Below are 19,936 nucleotides of genomic sequence, written 5' to 3'. Positions count from 1 at the left end.
CTACAGCCCGGGTGTTTTCGTCGAACACAATGCATGATTGTAAATTGTGACATCAGCAGCCATTCCGCTACATGGTGCGACTGTCATAATATATAACAAAACGATCTGACGGCAAAGACTGATGAAAACTAGGCTGGAACTTTGCTAGAAACGCCTGTCAGATTTATTTCAAACATAAAGGGCTCGATTATTTCATTTCACCCAGCCCAGGCCTCATTCATCAGAGGCGCGTCTGAGCTCCAGGGAAAGGGGAGTGTGTAGCCGTTGACCCGCTGTCTCCGGGGACAGTTGCCAGGGTACGAGGGCCAAAACTATCTTTGCCGTCTGGCATCCCACCGCGTGACTCCTGGCATGATCTAGACAAGGTATGGCTGGAGGTATAAAGGCTGTCATTGGAAATGAATGCACTGGCCTCTCGTCTCGCCGGCGAGGACAAAGAGCAGGAAAAAGATCACGCAGTATAACTGTACTAATGTGTGTACAAGAGAGCGCGCCACGCAGACTTCTAATGCATTAGCGTAATGCAAAGAGGCTTTAAAAAGGCTGAGGCCTCGTCCATTAGACATTCACATCACACACGGTGAATCACGGCCCTCCGCCCCAACGTGCACGCTAATTAGCGCTTGGCTAATAAGCTAGCCGCATCCAGCACCCGAGCCTGAGGGTGATTAGCATTATGAGGTTCAGAGTTGTTTTTTTTTGTTTGTTTTTTCCATCTGACTGATTAAAATAAGTGTTTCCTGTCAGAGAGACTCCACTTCCGTCATTATATTCTGCTGTGCCTCGGAAAAGCTAACAGGGGACACTTGGAGAGCTTTCTCTCTCTTGGCCACGTCTTGTTCAGATGTGTGAAACGTTGCAGGCAAATACAGACCAAAAGAAAAGGGGTGTGAATTATGCAAGTATATTGAAAATTGGTCTTAGTTTGCATCTTGATAAATGGCTATGGGCATATTGTGCACATTATGATATGCATTATGGCTAAAAATCATGGTAACAGTAGGCTATAAATAATATATTTCTTTTGCTGGGAAAATTGTTCAAATTCATTTAATCTCATTCATGTTGTTTATCTCTCTTATCGCAAAAATCTAAAAATAAGATTATTCATAGCAAATGCAAAAAAAAAAATATCCATCCATTCATCCATCCACCGTTTTATGTCTATTGATTGATGGATCAATTGCTCGTTTGTTTGTTCATCCGATCCATCCGTCTATCTATCTATTGTTTGATCTGTCTATTGATTGATCAATCAATCGTTCGTTCCATCCATCCATCTATTGTATGATCTATCGATTGATCGATCAATCGTTTCATCCATCCATCCATTGATTGAACCATCTATAGTTCGTTTGTTCGTTCCATTCATCATCCATCCATTGTTTGATCTATCGATTGATCGATCAATCGTTCGTTCCATCCATCCATCTATTGTTTTATCTATCGTTCATTCCATCCATCCATATCCATCCATCCATCGAGCGATCAGTCGTTCGTTTGTTCCATCCATCCATCCATCCATCCATCCATCCATCCATCCATCGTTTGATTTATCTATCGAGCGATCAATCGTTCTATCTATCTATCTTTTTTACAAACTCTCGCTCCGATCTCCGCATGTCGTTCCCTCTCACACAAACACTCCATTGAAAACTCCTCGGCTCCAGTCGTGTGTTCCAGAAAAACCCCTTACAGACTCAGCAGGCCGGAAAATTGGCCCACGCTGTCACAGTTAGCTTAGCTGATCCTTATTATCCACGTTTCCAATGGAGCTATTGGTGGGTTTTTATCTAACGTACCAGGGAGACGCACCGCGACCCAGTGGCCGACTGCAGCAGCCCAAAAGGGAAGGTTCAAACATTAATGGCAGCTCTCGGCATGAGACAAAGAGCTTTACAGCGCGTGGGAAAAAGTGGTCCATCAGCTTCCTGGTACTGGGAGAGTTTGCACTGACCCAAAAGGTCAGCCAGCGACAATGCTTCATCCCAACAGGGCCGTCTGAGACAAAGCCTTTCTTTTACAACTATATTCATCACTCAGCGGCCGTTTCTGTTGCTGTCTGGCACACAGTCGCTAACACAAGAACATACACACACACAAACTATGGACATTTTTTTTTGATGATCGTGTTTAAAAATGTCTTTGAGTCACTGTTCGGTGTTCAAATCCAAGTATATTCACTTCTGCCTTTCAGATTTCAACCAATCATTTAATGCGAGGCAACAAGGGCCTATAAATGTGTGTTATCCATTTCCCCTCTGGCCCCAGGGACGCCTGGACAACACGCTTTTTGGCATGTCCATATGGAGAGACAATGAAACAGGTTAAGTGAGTGCTGGTGAGTGTCTTTATTTTGTTCCACAAAGTGAAGCGACCACTGCTCAAAGATGGTCATTGAAATCCACTTGGTCAACTATTAGTTTGACCTGCTGACCGGCCAGCCTTGTTCATGACCGTATGACAGACGTCGCACTACTGGTGCATAACTCTGTCTGTTAACCTCAATTACTAAAAACAAATGACAACAAGCATAAAATAATACAATGGCATTATACATATTTTAAATTGATTAGTCTATCAGAGATATATTTTGTGATCAAATGAAAGTTTAAACCATTGCAAATGTGAAAAAAAGATTTGTAAAATATTTGAAATATGTGCACTTTGATGAAAAAGTAAACAAAGATTTTTTTTTAAAGCATTAAAAGATTAAAATGTTACATCTTAAAGTACTGTATTTGTTTAATGTAAAATTAAGTGCTAAGTTAACAACATTTAAACAAATCAATTTACCCAATAGTATTAAAATTTGTTAAATTAAAAAATGTGCACATTTATTTTTTGTTTTTTTACCCAAATTTTTTTTTACTTTTTTATCAAAGCATTAAAAGAGTAATAAAATGAATCTGTTCAATTGAAAAGTTTTTTTTTCATGCAAAATAAAATGCATGTGCAGTCCAGCTAAGGTAACAAAATTTAAACAAATCATTTACCAAATAGTAAAATTTGTTAAATTAAAAGCGGTGCAATTTTTTTTATTATAATATGCTTTTGTTTTACAAAAAAATAAATAGACTAAACATTTAAAATATTTCTTTCATGCTCAATTAAATGCATGATTAATTAATCGTAAAGGTTAGTTGAGGTAGAATTTAAATTTAAAATGAAATAAAAATAAAAAATATTTGGCCAAATAGCTTTTTTTCCCTCTTTTTTTCCTTTTTGTTTATGTCAGCTAGAATTACAGACAATAAATGTGACTGAGACACAAGTGTCCCCCATGGCTGTCTCCCTAAAATGCAAATTTAAACATATTGTTAAAACCATCTGTGAGCAATAATTATGCACTGAGTGGCAATTGAATGGCTGACGTCAATGTCGCCATTATGTTCCCAGAGTCCTAAAATCCTTCTTGTTCTAAGGTACTTCCAGCTCTTGTGGGAAGTGTGCTCAAAAAATTAACCACAACCACAACCACACTTTACCCAGAGTACTACTTTATTTTGCCCACCATTTAAAATTGTTAAATTGCCAACAAAAAAGTTACCTAAAAATAGTTTGTATGTATATTTAACAATTTAAAGTGTCAATATACTGAGATAATATAACATATTATTTGAAGGTGCTTTTTTCCCCCCTTTTTTTTGCATGATAGAACAAATAGCCTGTAATTAAGTCAGTTCTGTCCTCCTTTGTGAAACATGCAGGAACAGACAGAGGGGTGTTGTAAACTCAGAACTCAATAACTAGTCCCCTGAAGTGGAGGGCAGGTCTGTTGGTTTTGACTTTAATGGATTAAGCAGGTTGTTAGTGCGTGGACTGAGAGGGCAGCTGCTCGCGGGACTCCGGTCATTCAGAGCGTATGGATTACAAGGTGGTAGTAGCGCTCGGCCCAGCGGTAGGCAGTCCAGCTGCCCTAAGGGAGGTCAGGGGTTAAATGGTTTGTGTTAGAGGGGCCGAAACCCATAATTGAAAATAGACCTTGCCCTCCTTTAGTTCACAAAACCAGTAGAGTGGTTAAGGGCATGAGGTCTGCTCATGGGGTGACATATGAAGTCCACAGGGCACGAGGTCATGGGCTAAAGATATTTATAGACGTTGCATTTCCACATTCCATCAATCATGATAGTTATTAATGCCACTTGTTTGTAGGCTATTTTTGTGCATATGATATTCCACAATCCTCTACGTGTAAACCTGCAGGTCCATTTCTGTCTGCTTAAGTTTTCATACTCAAACTGATAACACACAGGGGTGTAAATGCATCTACAACATATACCTTCCTGTCCAATGGAAATTAGTCTCCACTTTAAAATGATCCATGGATAATGTGTCCCGCTCATTTGTAACTTACACTGTCAGAACAGTATGTTGAAAACAACTCTATCTATGCTCTTTTCGTTTGATCTCGTGTTGATTTTGGTTGGTTGACATTGATTTAATCATTGCTGGGAAAAGATAAAACGTTAATCTTTTGTTCACTGGGTGAAAAGTAAGTAGGAAGACGTTCTTTCAGGTCTCTTTACTCAAACCTGCTGGGCTCTATTTTGGCCCTTTGAAAGAGGCAAATAATAAGAAAACTGAGGCAGGAATAGGGGGAATAGAGTCCCTTCTGCTGGCCAACTGTCCTGTCGGTGGGTGCTTGTAATCTCTATTGTGCCTCGTCACAGGACAATTAAATCACTCCACCAGAGTCCGGCAGCTTCAACGCAGGGCCTGTGGGTTTGGACGAGATGTCGGGATAGAGTTATTACAAAATGAAAAATAAGGTCATAGGCGTGTGTGTATGTGTGTGTGAATATATGCGTATATTATCTAGGTCTACTACACCTAACAATGGTTTCAAAACGTAATGTTCAGCCACGCTAAAACACCTAGACGACAAAAACTCACGGCGCAGCTCTCTCATATATGTTTACTATTAACCTTAACAAACCGGGTCTATACCTATCTTCTAACGGAAGGATTGTATAATTTGCTTTCGATTACATTTCAATAATGTTCTTATATTTTATAGTAAACATTTTACGACAGCAGAATTTACAACATAGTAGCCTACAGCTTTGAATTCCTTGTAAGGCACAGAGGACTCAATTTCGACAGATCATTCATCCTGAGAATGAAATGCTGCCATCTAGAGGTAAAATTGTTTTTTCTTACTGAAAAAAAAGAGAAAACTATAAATACAGAAATGGCAGGAAATTCATAGAAATAAAACTGACAAACAAATGACAAATCCTATGATTTATTTGCATATATATTAGAAAACAATTATTGTATTTTTACAAGAATGTATTAAATGAGTGCATGCATACCTGATAGTGTAATGTCACCCACATCTTTATGCATATTGTCATGAAATCATTTTAGAACAATTCAAAAGCAAAATGCATTTTTTTTTCAATTCCATGATTCCAAGTATGAAAATAGTTTTGATACAAAATAGCTTTTTTTGCACTTCTTGGTAGTTCCTATAGATATTTAAAATCAGATATAAAGAATGTTTTCTCTTGATGGTCTGCTTAAGCACAACACGTAAAAGGACAACAAACCAGTTCATAAAGCATATTTGGTCTTTCCAAGCATTTTTTTCTTATTTATCCACTTGTCAAGCATCAGACCTCTCAGTTAAATTTGATTTTTAGCTTGTTTTCGGAGCAAAAACTCTATAGTGTTTAACATCACTCTCCTAAGTGTTTAACATAAAAAACTCTCCTTTTTTATGACAGCTGTGGAAAGTTTCTCTTGCTTCATATATTTGAATCTCTTCATATGTCACAGAACAGACATGTAAAGGCTTTTAGAGTGTGTAGGACTGTAGTTTATCGGCTGCTGTTGGTCACTGCATACTGAGTTTGGGTCTGCTGCAGAAGTTCAGTGACTGCCAAGAGTTTTTTCAAGATGTGCTGTGAGAGAAACAACATGAGACACAAGTACAGGCTATCAGCATGAAATATGTCAAGTTCTAATGTTACCTGCTGCGTGCCCCTCTCATTACTGAGTATCCTCAGCTCATTTAAGTGTGTGACACAGAGCTGGTGTAGGGCGGCGAGGTCACGGGCCAGGTCCGTGTTAAAGTGCTCTGTAGGTTCAGGCAGCTCAGGGACGTTCTGAAAAGAGCAAACGTATGCAAATACTAAAGACACACTGGACATACTGCACAGGCCACGTGAATATGACTGTCGTTGTGCTTATCCACCTACTTTTATGCAATATTGAGATATTGAGATGAAAGCACCATGATGCACATTAATTCTAAAAATCTGCATAAAACAACGTGCTCAATTGAGGCAGATAATACTTTTATCCGATAAGACGAAATGCGCATAAACTTTGATGGAAATACATATACTGAATAAACATGACGGTGTTTATTGCGTTTTTCGTCTGTGCACTCTGAGACGCAAGTCATTTAAGATGTAGAAAAAAAAGAGCCACAATGGCTTCCTCGATTGCAGAAACTTCCATATTACAGATATTTTGCACCACTTTCCCAGGACATGGCGATTTTGTTCTCTTGAACACATAGGATAGAAACGGTGCTTTATTCGCAAATGTTTTATGATATATCCCAATTCTGTGCACAAGTTGAATGGAAACCGTTGTTGTGTATTTCCATGTTGATGAATGTGGATCATGGAGGATTTGCGCCCCCTGGAGGAAGTTACTTTGTTTCTTGAAAGAAGCGTTAAACAGCAACAAACAAAAAAAAATAGTTGTACATATAACAAATATTATTTTAGTACGTTTGACAAGAATTTTTTTTTTTAAGGCTTTCTACTTAATGTCATGTTTAATTCAATGTGCTACTTGCCGCTTCTCTGTAATTATTTGTGAAATTTACTAGCAATTTCTGAGTGACAATAATTTCAAAGTAAATCCTACACCATTTTTTTTCAATGTACTAGCAACATTTGCAGCAAATTAAGCAGATTTAGAGATGCTGACAAACCCCAAGCTTGTCCAAAAACATGATCATTCTGTGTTTGTTGCTCTTGATGAATGGATTCACTCCTTCCATGTATGGCTCCTAAGAGGGGGGGGGGATATTTGAAGAAAGCAACAATTATTGAGCCTGGAAAGTCTACAAAAACGATTGAAATCCACTTAAAGTTCTTGTGTTTACTTTGGCACCAAATTCCACCAGGTTGGCCAGATTCTGGACAGCTTTAGCCACTAAAGTGAGTGTCCGGGATGCGATAGGGGAAGGAGGGTCTGCAGAAATAAACATGCAATTTCTTTTTTACATTTAAAAGATTAAAAGACATCTCTTTAAAGCCTGCCAAAAATGTTGTTGATGCCTGTTTAATAAAAACAATTTAAACTATTTGAATTGGTCATTCACAGCTCACCAGCAATGATGTTAAAAATTCTTGGGTTGACAATAGCTGGACAGATCAATCTGAGGAAGACAAACCCACTGAAAGAAACAGAAAACTTTTTAAATGTATAGATTAAATTATATTATACAGTTGTTGATATATGTATACCAATTCATAAAATGATCTTAGTATAATTGTGTTTAACTCATTTATTAAATGTTTTGTTATTAAATTTAAATACATTTAAAAATGCAAGAAGTCCTTCAACAAAAAAGAAAATTCCATACCTTACAACTCTAGTTTTCATGTTTGTGTTTCTGGGCCACTTTTGCTGTACAGTTTTCTGTAAACATCCATAAATAAACCTGAGGGTTCTGCAAAAAAAAAAAGGCAACAATGTGCGTAAAACTCCATTCTCTCACATTATATCCTGATTGAAGAGTTTATTGGCTGAATTCCTTTAAAGTTATAACAGACTCACGGAGGCAGGATTTCAGCAGCCATGAATATTTTCTCCACCAGCTCAGACACGATGCTCAGGAGATTAGCGAGATTCACGTTCACATCCTCATGCTTCTCCAGTTTAGAGGGATTGAGCTAATTTATAGTGGAAACAAGGTTACGGAACATTTCTAATGACATTCACAAATGAACAAACTAGGGCACATCAGCTGCAAAAACAATTCATTCATTCAAGGATATTAGTAGTGTCATTTGACAGTCATAAAACATAATAGGTTATTTAAATATTTAAGTATAAAAAGATCCTGGGGTGAACTGGTCATTTAAAATAAATTGCAAATAATAAAACTAAAATTCAATATAGTTATAACTAATAAGTAAATTATTGTTTTTAATGCATCTTAACATCGGAGGGGAAAAAAAGAAGTGCTACAAGAGGAGGACATGGGGCCTTTCATAATGATTATCTATATGCTAGGAATGTCAAATAAAAATTCGGATTTCAAAAATTAATTGAATTAAAAATAATAATCCACATTCGAATGCTAAAAAAGGTACATTTCAATTTTAGGTGTAACGCAACCTTAAATGACGCCCGAGATGCAATGATGATGTAAGAGTTGTTGCGTGTTCATTTTTTTGTTAGAATGATGTGGCGCTGCTGCGTTGTTCATTCAAAACTTTGCAGAAATAGACAAGCTCAATGCGGAGAAGATCTTGGTTATGTCAAAACCGCAACCAAGCAATTCACACAGAACGCATTTTCTGCACTGCTTTTCCTTTGTGTTCTATGTCAACAAGTGCTAGACAGAGATCTTTGACCATTGCACTTGCGTCTCGCACAAGATATACCTGTTTAGAAAGCCATGTAAAGTTAAAAGAAGTTCAACTTTTAAAAAACAAAATGCAGTGCATCAATATTTAGCTCATTACCTCCTCTTGCGGCCTCAGGAGACAAACCAAAAGCTTCTCTCCATAACTGAAATTATGCCTTTTAAATTAAAATATTATTCCTATTTAAAGGGATAGTTCAACCAAAAATGAAAATTTGCCCATGATTTACTCACCCTGAAGTCATCCTAGGTGTATATGTCATTCTTTCAGACGAATACAATCAGAGTTATATAAAAAAAATGTCCAGGCTCTTCCAAGCTTTATAATGGGAGTCAATGGGTAAATTTTTTTGGAAGTCCATCAAATCGCATCAATCCATGACAAAAGTGCTCAAAGCGGCTCTGGCGGGTTAATAAAGGCCTTCTGAAGCGAAGCCATGCGTTCGTGTAAGAAAAATATCCATAATTAAAACTTTATCGACTAAAAGAACTAGCTTCCGGCAAACGGCCGTACGTATCGATTTGCGGCGAAAGAGTAACACTTGAACTTCATGCACAACGTAATGACGAACGCAGTTGCCCAGCCCTGTTTGTTTGAATTGCGAGAGCTTACGCTACTTCTACGTCATACATCGCCAAGTGTTACTCTTTTGGCGTAAGTCGATTTGTGTACGGCCGTCTGCCGAAAGCTAGTTATTTTAATCGATAAAGTTTTAAATATGTATATTTTTCTTACACGAACGCATCGCTTCGCTTCAGAAGGCCTTTATTAACCCGCCAGAGCCGTGTCGAGCACTTTTATCATGGATTGATGCGCTTTGATGGACTTCCAAAAATATATACCCATTGACTCCCATTATAAAGCTTGGAAGAGCCAGAACATTTTTTTTATATAACTCTGATTGTATTCGTCTGAAAGAAGAATGTCATATACACCTAGGATGACTTCAGTGTAAGTAAATCATGGGCAAATTTTCATTTTTGAGTGAACTATTCCTTTAAGTATAAAATTGTGACCTACTATATGCCACTTTAATTAACATAAAAACCAATACCTCACAGGACTGTCTAGACTCCATGATCTTCAGGATGGTGTCTTTAAGAGCGTGGTGAACGAATGGAGTGGCCGTGGCCTTCATGTACTGCTCCATTAGGGTACTGGCCAGAGTGGTGGCACGAAAAAGAGTTGTAGCTTCATCTGGAAAAACAAGCAACTGTTGTTAAATAATACTGAGAACCCAGCCATGCAACATATCAATAATAAAAGAAGCACCTTCAGCGCTGATCTCACGATCATTGAGCTCTCTTAACAGCTGGGCCTCCAGGTTCTCATGTCTGAATATCCTGAGCAGAACGCTGGCCAGGAGAGTGCGGTTCTGTCCGCACACGTGGGCCAAAGCGTTGATCACGTGCAACTCCTTCAGCAGAACCAGCTGTAAAGGATCAAATATCATATAAACCAGGGTATATTTGTTGTTAACTAAAACTAATTCAAACATTTCTGTTAATTGAAATATACACTGTCGGTTAAATGTTTGGAATAATAAAGACTTTTTAATCTTTTTGAAAGAAGCGTATTCTGCTCACCAAGGTTGCACTTATTTGATCAAAAATACAGTAAAAACAGTCATATTGTGAAATATTATTACATAACTGTTTTATATTTAATTTAAAAAAAAAATGCAATTTATTCCTGTGATGCAAAGCTACATTTTCACCATTATTACTCCAGTCTTCAGTGTCACATGATCCTTCAGAAATCATTCTAATATGCTGATTTGCTGCTCAAGAAACAGTTCTTATGATTATCAATGTTGAAAACAGTTGTGTTGCTTCATATTTTGTGGAAAACAAGATACACTACCATTTTAGTAAGATCTTTATAAAAATAGAAATTATTAATTTTATTCAACAAGGATGCATTAAGTTGATTCAAAGTAAATACATTTATAATGTTAAAAAAGATTTCTACCGGAGTAGTATTACTCCGCCGCCGGAAACGGAAATGGGGTTGTTTGTGTTATTTCTGTAGTCTTATGCAGTCGCGGTATTGTAGGCTACGCTATTCAAGCTTTAGGAAAAATAGGTCCACAGTTTTACAACGAATGGTAAAATACCTGTTGGAAAGCATCTTTTGCAGCAATTTTTGTGTGAGCTTATCAGTGAACACCCCAGACCACTCGGTGAGTTTCACGTCTTTGTAAACTTAAGTTTTTTAGGAATGATTGTTCCAGTGCACCTATGAAACTATTGTGGAGGTGGGGGGGGTGCTACCACAGAAACCGAAAATTCTCGGGCCAGCAGCATGTGTCCAAATTTCAATCTTAACCATTCCATTTCATCAGAAATGATCTTAAAACAGGGCTTTAAGTATAAAATACCAAACTTGTCCTTTAATAAGAACCATTATTAATAGACCACCAATAATAACTAATAATAATTGAGCAATAAATCAGCATATTAATATTATTTATGAAATAAAAACTAGAACTGAACTACAATTACAACTTAATTAAAAAATAACCTAAATAGTAATAACAAAAAAGCACATACAATTACAAAAAAAATTTAATAAAATTAAAATACAAAAATAAAAGCCAATTCAAAACATTAATAAAAACTAATAATAGTATATATATACTAAAAAAAAAAACACCATCGAATTCCATGAATATTTCTCTATTACTCTGTATTTTCTAACATTTCATTAACAAAGGATGCCACTTTCATCTGCAATGGTCAGACTAATGTTCTAACTTTGTGATTTAAATATGTTATTTGATAATAATATGTTTAATATTGCATGTTTAAATGCCATTTCCAAATGGCCAGTAACTGATTTTATCTATAAGGCCATGCTTGGTTTGTTGCCATCCTAAATCAGTAGTTTAATCACATGGAGAAGTGTTGGTTCTTATTCATTGCGATCAAATGATCACTTGATGCTCTTTGTTCCATTTGCCCGTACAGAACTGGAAAAAAGGGCTTTTGTTTACTCCGCTCCTTCTGCATGGAATTTTTTGCAAAAAGACTTGAAATTATCGAAACTTATTTCCTTAAATGCTTTTAAGTCCAGATTGAGAGAACCTGAAATGACCCGTTTAAATTGTAAATGTTTTTAATTATTAGTGTTGTAGAAACCTTTATAAATGTAATTGATTGTGTGTTTGCTGCCTCTTGGCCAGGACTCCCTTGAAAAGGTTTTTAACCTCAATGGGACTTTCCTGGTTAAAGAAAGGTTAAATAAAATAAAATAAAATATGTGGACCCTGTGTATATATATATATATATATATATATATATCAACAAATGTATGTTGTCACCTCTTTTAACTCATTGTACACCTCCACAGGCATGATCTTCTCCACAGAGTAGCGCACTCTCAGGCGGAGTGAGCTGGGCACCACGTTCTTCAGGGGCACGTGAGAGCTCAGGGGAAACCACTCGTCAATCATCTGACCCCTCTGAAGCCGACACAGTGGGCAGCACATGAACACTGCGGGAGAGTGCAAGAAGAGTACATTATTCCTTATACAGAACAGTATTGAAAGTCTGAGCATGAAGTAATAAGGAGGAACATACAAATATCATTCTCTTTGCTTTTTTTCGTCTTGTTGCTCAGGCTGATCTCAAACCTGTTGATTTCACTGGACAGGTCACTGGAGGAATATTGAGAAACACGTTAATAAAGATATTCAGTTTTATACAATTAATATCAACATCTGAGGTGCTTACTCAAAAATGAATTCCTCTGTCCACACAGGGTTCTGGCCCTCCCGCGGATGGGTCTTTGCTACCTGAATGCTGTTCAGGTAAATGTTGCAGCAAGCATTTGTGAAATGTTTACTGGGCAGTTTGTGAGCCTCCTCAACATTCAGAAATAAACTGCTGACCTGTAAAGATACATGTGAGTAACACACGAGGGGTAGCACTGTGAAATTCATCAACATTAGACGTCAAGAAGCAACTGAGAGTTTACCTGACGCAGGCGTTTGTTTGAGCATGGCTGGCTGGGTTTCTTCAAATTACTGCAAAAGGTTTGCAGACATTTCATCCAGTCCTACACAGTTTAGAAAGAATATATGAAGGGTGTAAGAAGAGAGCAAGAATACCTTTGACAATCATATTCACAGTTTTCTACAGAGCGACATAAGTCATTTAGATGATGCGAGATGACAATTTAAACAGCCAAACATCAAATACAGGGGTTGGACAATGAAACAAACACCTGGTTTTAGACCACAGTAGTGTGGGGTGTAGGACCTCCTTTTGGGGCCAAAACAACATCAGTTCGTCTTGGGAATGATAGCTACAAGTCCTGCACAGTATAGCCAGCGGGATTTGGAGCCATTCCTCTTGCAGAACTGTGGCCAGGTCAATATGTGATGCTGATGGAGGAAAGCGTTTCCAGGCTTGCTCCACCAAAACACCCCAAAGTGGCTCGATAATATTCAGATCTGGTGACTATGCAAGCCATGAGAGATGTTCAAGTTCAACTTCATTTTCACATTGATTAAACCACTCTGTCTTGCTGTGTGTATTGTTGCATTATCATGCTAAAACTCTTCATCCTCTTCAGGGTTCAATTTTTGAAGCATTAGGTGCACATGGTCTCCAGATTGGTTCGTTAGTCCTTGGCAGTGACGTTCCCATCAAGCACAGTCACAATGCCATGATATTGTAGCCCAAACCATCACTGATCCATCCGTGTTTCACTCTGGGCAGCAACAGGGTGTTAAAGGAGAACTCCGGTCAATTTTTTTTTGTAAATTTGGAGTGCTGTCAGTACAGAGAACAACGACAAAAATCAGTGTTGCCTACACCGTGTTATCCTCTTTTTAAAATTTGCACCCTGTTGACTTAAATGGGGCAAGTTCCTTGATGTGTCATTACAAGTGCACAGCCATGTGAGTGATTTTATTCAGAGTGAAAACGGTGAATCTGACTGCAGTAGATGTGAAAGATATGAATAAAAGTGATGTTAATTCAGCCAGCTCACATACCTGTATTTAGTCCACAGTAGTCAATTGTCGAGTGTGCGCGCGCGATCATTGGTGTTCAACATCTGATTCGGATGAACTATCCATTTGAGCTGATATCTCAGAACACCACACAGCACCGTCATCGGCTGACAGGTGACAGTCTGAGTCTCCACTGTTGCTTAGTTACCAATGATCGCGCTCGCGCACTCGACAATTGACTACTGTGGACTTCGACCGAAAACAGGAAGTAAATACAGGTATGTGAGCTGGCTGAATTAACATCACTTATTCATATCTTTCCCATCTACTGCAGTCAGATTCACCGTGTTCACTCTGAATAAAATCACTCACATGGCTGTGCACTTGTAATGACACATCAAGGATGTTAAGAGGCTAAAAGCAGGTTTAAAACTTGCCCCATTTAAGTCAACAGGGTGCAAATTTGAAAAAGAGGATAACACGGTGTAGGCAACACCGGATTTTTCGTTGTTCTCTGTACTGACAGCACTCCAAATTTACAAAAAAATGAGTTCAATGTTTAAATTGACCGGAGTTCTCCTTTAAGGCTCTTTGGGGCTTCTCTACACCGTAACTCTCTCGTATGGGGGAAAGACGGTGAAGATGGACTCATCAGAGAACAATACATGCTTCACATTGTCCACAGCCCAAGATTTGCACTGTTGGCACCAATGAAACCGACATCAGGCAGTGGCACGAGTGACCGAAGGTTTGGCTATAGCAGCCCGACTGTGAATATTAACCATGTGGAGCTCCCAAATTGTTTTGATGGAAACATGAGAGTTGAGGTGCGCGTGTAATTCTGCAGTAAGTTGGGCAGCTGTGGTTTTATGTTTTTTTTATACAATCCGGGTTAGTAGCTGGACATCTCTTTCAGACAGCTTTCTCTCGCATCCGCAGTTACTCCAGTTGGATGCGGTTTGTCCTATGTGGTGGAATGCCGACATTAACCAGAATATCATAGCTTTCGATACGCCACAAAGACTTACTGTCCTGCGCACCAACAATTTTTTTAACTGATATGTCTCCCATTATGCTGTGTGGAGTTCAATATTTTATGTCCAGCTGTGTTATTGCTCTGCTAATTCAACCTTCACACTCTGCTCTTACAGATGGAATGTGAAATCAGTGAAGGCCACGCATATATGGGCATTAATTCTCCAACACTATATTGGCCAGTGTTTCAGTGGTGTATGTGGAGATGGGTTTTGGACAAATGAAATTTCACTGTGAGACTGAAACCGACTGACTTACTAATGCATTATTTCTCATCCTAAACTCAAGACAAAAACTCTGATTAACATGGAAGATGTGTGATTTAACACTTGGAAACAATATTACTCTAATGAAAGTTTATTAGCCAGCTTTGCTAAAGAAAGAATCGTTACCTGAGCTTGTTCTGGTGTCTCGCCTGCAAAGTAAAAAATACACTGCTCCTCGCTAAAGTGCTGCACAACTATCTGGAAACAGTTTGGCCTGCAAAAAAAATACTTATTTGTAGTTCAAGTGAATTTCAAGTTGAACCACTATAAGCACATAATACAGTGAGAAACAAACCTGCCAAACATGCTGTCATGGACCTCATACACAGAACACACACTCAAATCAATTAAACCCTTTGGTTTAGTTGCTCGTTTCTCACTCTCGAAGTAGATCAGCTGGGAATCATTACCCTCAAGGATGAAATATAGATTTTTCCATCTTTTTCCTTTTCCTATAAAAGGCATAAGACAGTGTCTTAGTAAAATAATTTTGATAATGCCTTCAACGTAAATCTACTCTGAAGTGGTGGTGATACCTTTATTGAACAGGACATAACCTTTCTTCACAATGTTTTTATAGAAAGCATCCTTGGTCTTTCGACGGATGGTGTTGTAGATTTCTGTGCCTTCGACGGTGTCTGTCAGCACCTGCTCCTGGAGCTGATGAAATCACACATTTTAAAACACAATAACATCAAATGTTATTTATTTTTTTTCGTTTTCCAAATGGCTGTTGCACGTACTTGGACAGATAGAGCATCTTTAAGGTTGTGGCCCTCAACTATCTGTTCCTTCCTGTAGTGTGCAACGATGTCATCAATGCTGTTCAAACATAGACAAGAAAACACAAGCAATGTGTATCATGAAACTCAATTTATACGTTCCAAAAGCCTTGAAACACTTGCAAATTGCATTACCTGTTGTAGTAACGGCCTCCCATCATGAACTGGTTGCTGGGTGTGGGGCTGATTTTGAAGCGCTGAATGGTCTCGGTGGTGCGGAAGTACAACGAATAGTCCCCAGGTGTGCTGTCGGACGGCCGCACTAAAAAACTGCCCACTTGCCCAACTAGGGAGAGCGATTACAGAAGTTAAGCAGGAGCTATTTATTTCTTTTAAATGTTTTTTTCTTTTCTTTTTTCAGACAGACCTGTCATCAGTAGATTATAAGCCTCTTGCTTGTTGATCTTGCCATGAAACCAGCTAAAACAGACAGAAGTTTTAAATATTCCTATTAATTTTATGTTGTATATTGTTTGCAATGCATTACTACTTCTCAACTAGAAATCAAAACAAATTAAACTCACGCTTTCCCCTCATGTGGGTCTTCCTCACGTCCCTATGAAAGTGTCAATACAAGGACAACCTCTGTCAATATACTGTATCTTTTGATATTCTTCCAATAACTGACACATGATTTAAAATCGAAAGTGTTTCCACTCACCACTTCCTTCACTAGGTCCTCAACTATGAGTCCCTGCTCATCTGTTCGAACATTTGTCACCCACAACCAGCCATCCTCCAGTTCATTATGAACTATAAATGTGTCACCTTTGAAGAAACTGTGAGCAAAAGAAGTCAATTTAAGTAAACTTTAATCACAATGACATTTTTATTATTATTATTATACATATACATACATATTTTATTATTTAAAAAATAATAAAATTACTGACTAGAAATTAAAAACAAAAAACAAAAATTGAAATAAAACTAAAATAAAAATCAATGAACATAAATAGTAATAATAAAACACAATATAAACAAAATTACTAACAATTGTACTAAAATTAAAACTTAAAATATAAACATAATGCCTAAAAAAATAAAATATTAATACATTCTATAATAGTAAATAAAATCTGTCAGTAAGGAATTTTACTGGATATAGGATATATATATATGAGTGTTTGTATGTGTGTGTATATAAATATATATATTTTTTATTTATATTTTATTTATAAGTTTGGGGTTGGAAATATTTTTTGATACTTTTTTTTTTTTACATTACATTGATACTTTGTCTTTGATGAATAGAATGTTAAAAAAAGCAGTTGTAATAATATAAATGTCTCTACTGTCACTTTTGACCAAAATAAAGTCTCCTTGCTAAATATATGTTATTTTCTATAAAAAAAAATTCTTACTGACTCCAAACTTTTGAACGCTAGTGTATACACAGTATTTGAAAGAATATATTTAATAAAATCAAATGACCTGATCTCATCAGTTTCGGGCACTTTGGTGTATGGGAGAATTGCTCGGACCCTCCTGCGGTCTTCAACAGGCTTAGAAAACAAAACGGATAGTTTTTTATACATTATGGAAATGACAGTCAATTTTTCTGTTAATAAATAATACAAAACGTTAACATCACGTGTCTACCTCTGGAGGGGCAACTGGTGATATCAACGTCTCTCCTTTCAGCAGACAGGACACGTAACTGTAATAACCAATCAGATCTGACAGAGAGGAGAAACGACGGCCTCCAATGTAGTAATCGCCACACATGGCGATGATCCTGCAAACATTCATTACTCCGGTCACCACAGACACCATCTCATTATCAAGGCATAAAATCTTTTACATTAAAATGAAAGAAAAACAACAAAATTTGTCATGATCATTAGGGATGGCTCAATATAAAGATGTGGTTTGATTCGAATGATGCTGTGGAGAAAGATAAAGGGAATAAAAAATAAACACCTGAAATGGCTGACTGTGTTGGTCATGCTAAGGAAAGATAACACAAATGAGCCTGGTCTGCGGTCACTCTCCCTGATGAGGTAGCTACCCGTCACCCGGGACTGAAGCAAACGTTCCTCTGCAATCATCCGGTCCAGCTTCCCATGATACCACCTGTCGAGTTACAAACTCCATTATGTACTTGTCTAATGATCTTTTACTATTTTCATCACAGTTCAGAGTTATACACTCATAGGATGCAAAATGTCATATTACAGCGACTTACTGATTAGGAGGCGGTGCAGTGAGAGTTAAAACAACTTCCTCATCCTCTCCAATTTCTTGCACATCCAGAGCATCACCTTCTTCAACTGTACCCAGCGAGTGAAACGAAGGGGATGCCAGGCACACCTCGGGACTCAGGGATGTGGATGGTATTTGACCGACAGCACCTTCCTGTGTAGGATCTGACATCCCTCTCCCAACTCCTGAAAAAGACCCCAATATAACATGTCCAGCACTGATACCACCTCCCTTTGAGGCAAACATGACTGTTCCAGGTCTCGGATCCTTCCCAAAGACGGAATATGTGACCCCAGGAGGCTGTTTAGGTGGTAAAACCGCAGACAAAGTTGAGCTCAGGTCTGAGATCTGTATCCCCTGGCTGCAACAGGCTGGTAAATGGGTGGTACCGTCTCCTCCTGCCCCAGCCATCCGGGTCACCACCGAAAAGGGATCAGGCTCATCGCCACCACCATGGGTTGCCATCATTGTCACCCTGGGAAGTTGACAATGAAAGCTGACAAAGTTCAGGAGGGTTTCCCCTCCTGAAACCCACAACTACACCTGTATTCCCTTTTAGGAGACAGTTTCCCCTCTAATTCAATGTGTTAGTTTTGGTCTAACACAAGACAGATAGCTTCAAGTCTTCAATGTTTGATTTTCTCCTTATCTGAAAATAGGAAAGACATAGTAATTCAAAATACTGGAATACGACTTAAAAATAAAAAAGTTTAAACATGATGCTAGCACATTTTGCCTTTGTAATCACAAGATATAATTTATCTGGGAGTAAACATTAAAACTATTATGAGGAACTGTAAAACTGTATTTCAGCAAGAATAAGCATAAAGAGAAACAGAATAAAATCAAATGTGCATACAAATGACGGCTATGTGCGTTAGCTCGTTAGCTTAACGTTAGTTTGGTTCTGGCCAAGATTGACACCACAAAAGTCCAGCGTTTGAGGTTAGTTAAGCGCTTAGGCTTATTAACAGTCAGGCAGGAGTGTTAAAGATTGGGGAAGAAATGTTAAAAACGACGAAAAGGAAGGTTTTCGTTACTTTTGTATCACTCACTTTGGCTAGTTTCATGTTGAGAGCTGTGTTGTGATGTCTCGCGACTCGCGCAGCCCTCGCGCCCCTCAAACACTCCCACCACGCGTGAGCCCGCCCGCCGCGCTCATGACGCGTGCCCGTGCCTTACCAGCCTTCACAAAAAACAGCATGGTAACAATGGTTTCTGCCATACATAGTCACATAAAATGAAAGTTAATACTGTAAATCACAATAATAAATTATGAATATAGTTGTTGTTGTTTTTTACATTTTTATTAGCTAATTTATTTTTAAAGGCAGTGGTGGCAAGTAAACCCAGACAGCAACATAGTCTCGGCCCACATCTGGACCGTGTGGAATCCATGTGTACCAGATGTGGGCCGGATCTGGGCCGACACTATGTTGCTACCTGGGAAGTCATGTAGACTCATGTTTCTTTTGTTTTATAGAAACTATTTTCTCAGTTTTATTGCAACTTTATACGGTTTTAATAATTAAAGATGAGTATGATTATGGATAATCAGAATCGTTATTTTACTTAAAATTAGAGGCAGTTTATGCAAAATATGCATAACGTACTTAATCGGGTTAACATTATACATTAATTCGAAGATTCTTGAACAATAGGCCTACTATTTCGAATGCTGTTACTTACTCTTGTTGACCTACAGAGGGCGGCAAACACCCACAAAGACACACACACACACACACACACACACACACGAACACAACTTTGAGGTTACCATAAAGCTATAGGCTACTGTAAATGTATGAATGTGCAATGAAGAACATCAATACATGTGCAATAAATAAACAAACATGTTTGTAATCATAATGAGAACACACCATAAAACATGATTATCTTCGATGTAAGATGTTTTTATTTTTTTGTAAAACAGCCAATAAAGTATAGGCTTATGAGACATTATGACATTTTACATTTGCACGTGGGAATTTTAAGTTGCACATCAGGGAAAGCCTGGAGAGTCAAATCAAGTACGTGCCCTTATTTTTCTCTTTCATTTATTTCTTT

At 37.9% G+C, this 19,936-nt stretch overlaps 1 protein-coding gene across 1 annotated transcript; it reads right to left on the bottom strand.

Annotated features, from left to right (window-relative positions):
- Positions 1-5,232: 5,232 nt before the first annotated feature.
- Positions 5,233-19,055, bottom strand: rasa1b (RAS p21 protein activator (GTPase activating protein) 1b). Its single transcript, XM_077243588.1, has 26 exons — positions 18,925-19,055; positions 17,853-18,518; positions 17,588-17,740; positions 17,267-17,402; positions 17,099-17,169; positions 16,326-16,443; positions 16,189-16,220; positions 16,032-16,084; positions 15,800-15,950; positions 15,626-15,704; positions 15,419-15,542; positions 15,178-15,334; positions 15,009-15,096; positions 12,600-12,680; positions 12,356-12,513; positions 12,203-12,279; positions 11,944-12,116; positions 9,894-10,053; positions 9,676-9,818; positions 7,807-7,922; positions 7,613-7,699; positions 7,356-7,423; positions 7,130-7,218; positions 6,956-7,033; positions 5,979-6,113; positions 5,233-5,909 (listed from the first exon to the last, which is right to left on the bottom strand). The coding sequence occupies exons 2-26, from the start codon at positions 18,335-18,337 to the stop codon at positions 5,826-5,828; spliced, it is 3,096 nt and encodes a 1,031-aa protein (XP_077099703.1). The 5' UTR covers positions 18,338-18,518; positions 18,925-19,055; the 3' UTR covers positions 5,233-5,825.
- Between the last annotated feature and the right edge of the window lie 881 nt (positions 19,056-19,936).

This window comes from Siphateles boraxobius, unplaced genomic scaffold (genome assembly GCF_051911475.1).
Source record: "Siphateles boraxobius isolate OS27281-9 unplaced genomic scaffold, OSU_SipBor_1 25, whole genome shotgun sequence".
NCBI classification, from domain to species: Eukaryota; Metazoa; Chordata; class Actinopteri; order Cypriniformes; family Leuciscidae; genus Siphateles; species Siphateles boraxobius.
Note: the sequence above shows the minus strand (reverse complement) of the source record. Positions and strands in the feature narration are given on the sequence as shown.

What these genes read in the sequence shown, in the direction of transcription:
- rasa1b (XM_077243588.1), bottom strand. Translation starts at nt 18,337, where the DNA reads ATGATGGCAACCCATGGTGGTGGCGATGAGCCTGATCCCTTTTCGGTG. An exon ending in GACCCACATGAGGGGAAAGC is followed by an intron (nt 16,085 to 16,188) that starts GTGAGTTTAATT and finishes TGTCTGTTTTAG; the next exon opens with CTGGTTTCATGGCAAGATCA. An exon ending in AGACACCAGAACAAGCTCAG is followed by an intron (nt 12,681 to 15,008) that starts GTAACGATTCTT and finishes TAAACTGTGTAG; the next exon opens with GACTGGATGAAATGTCTGCA.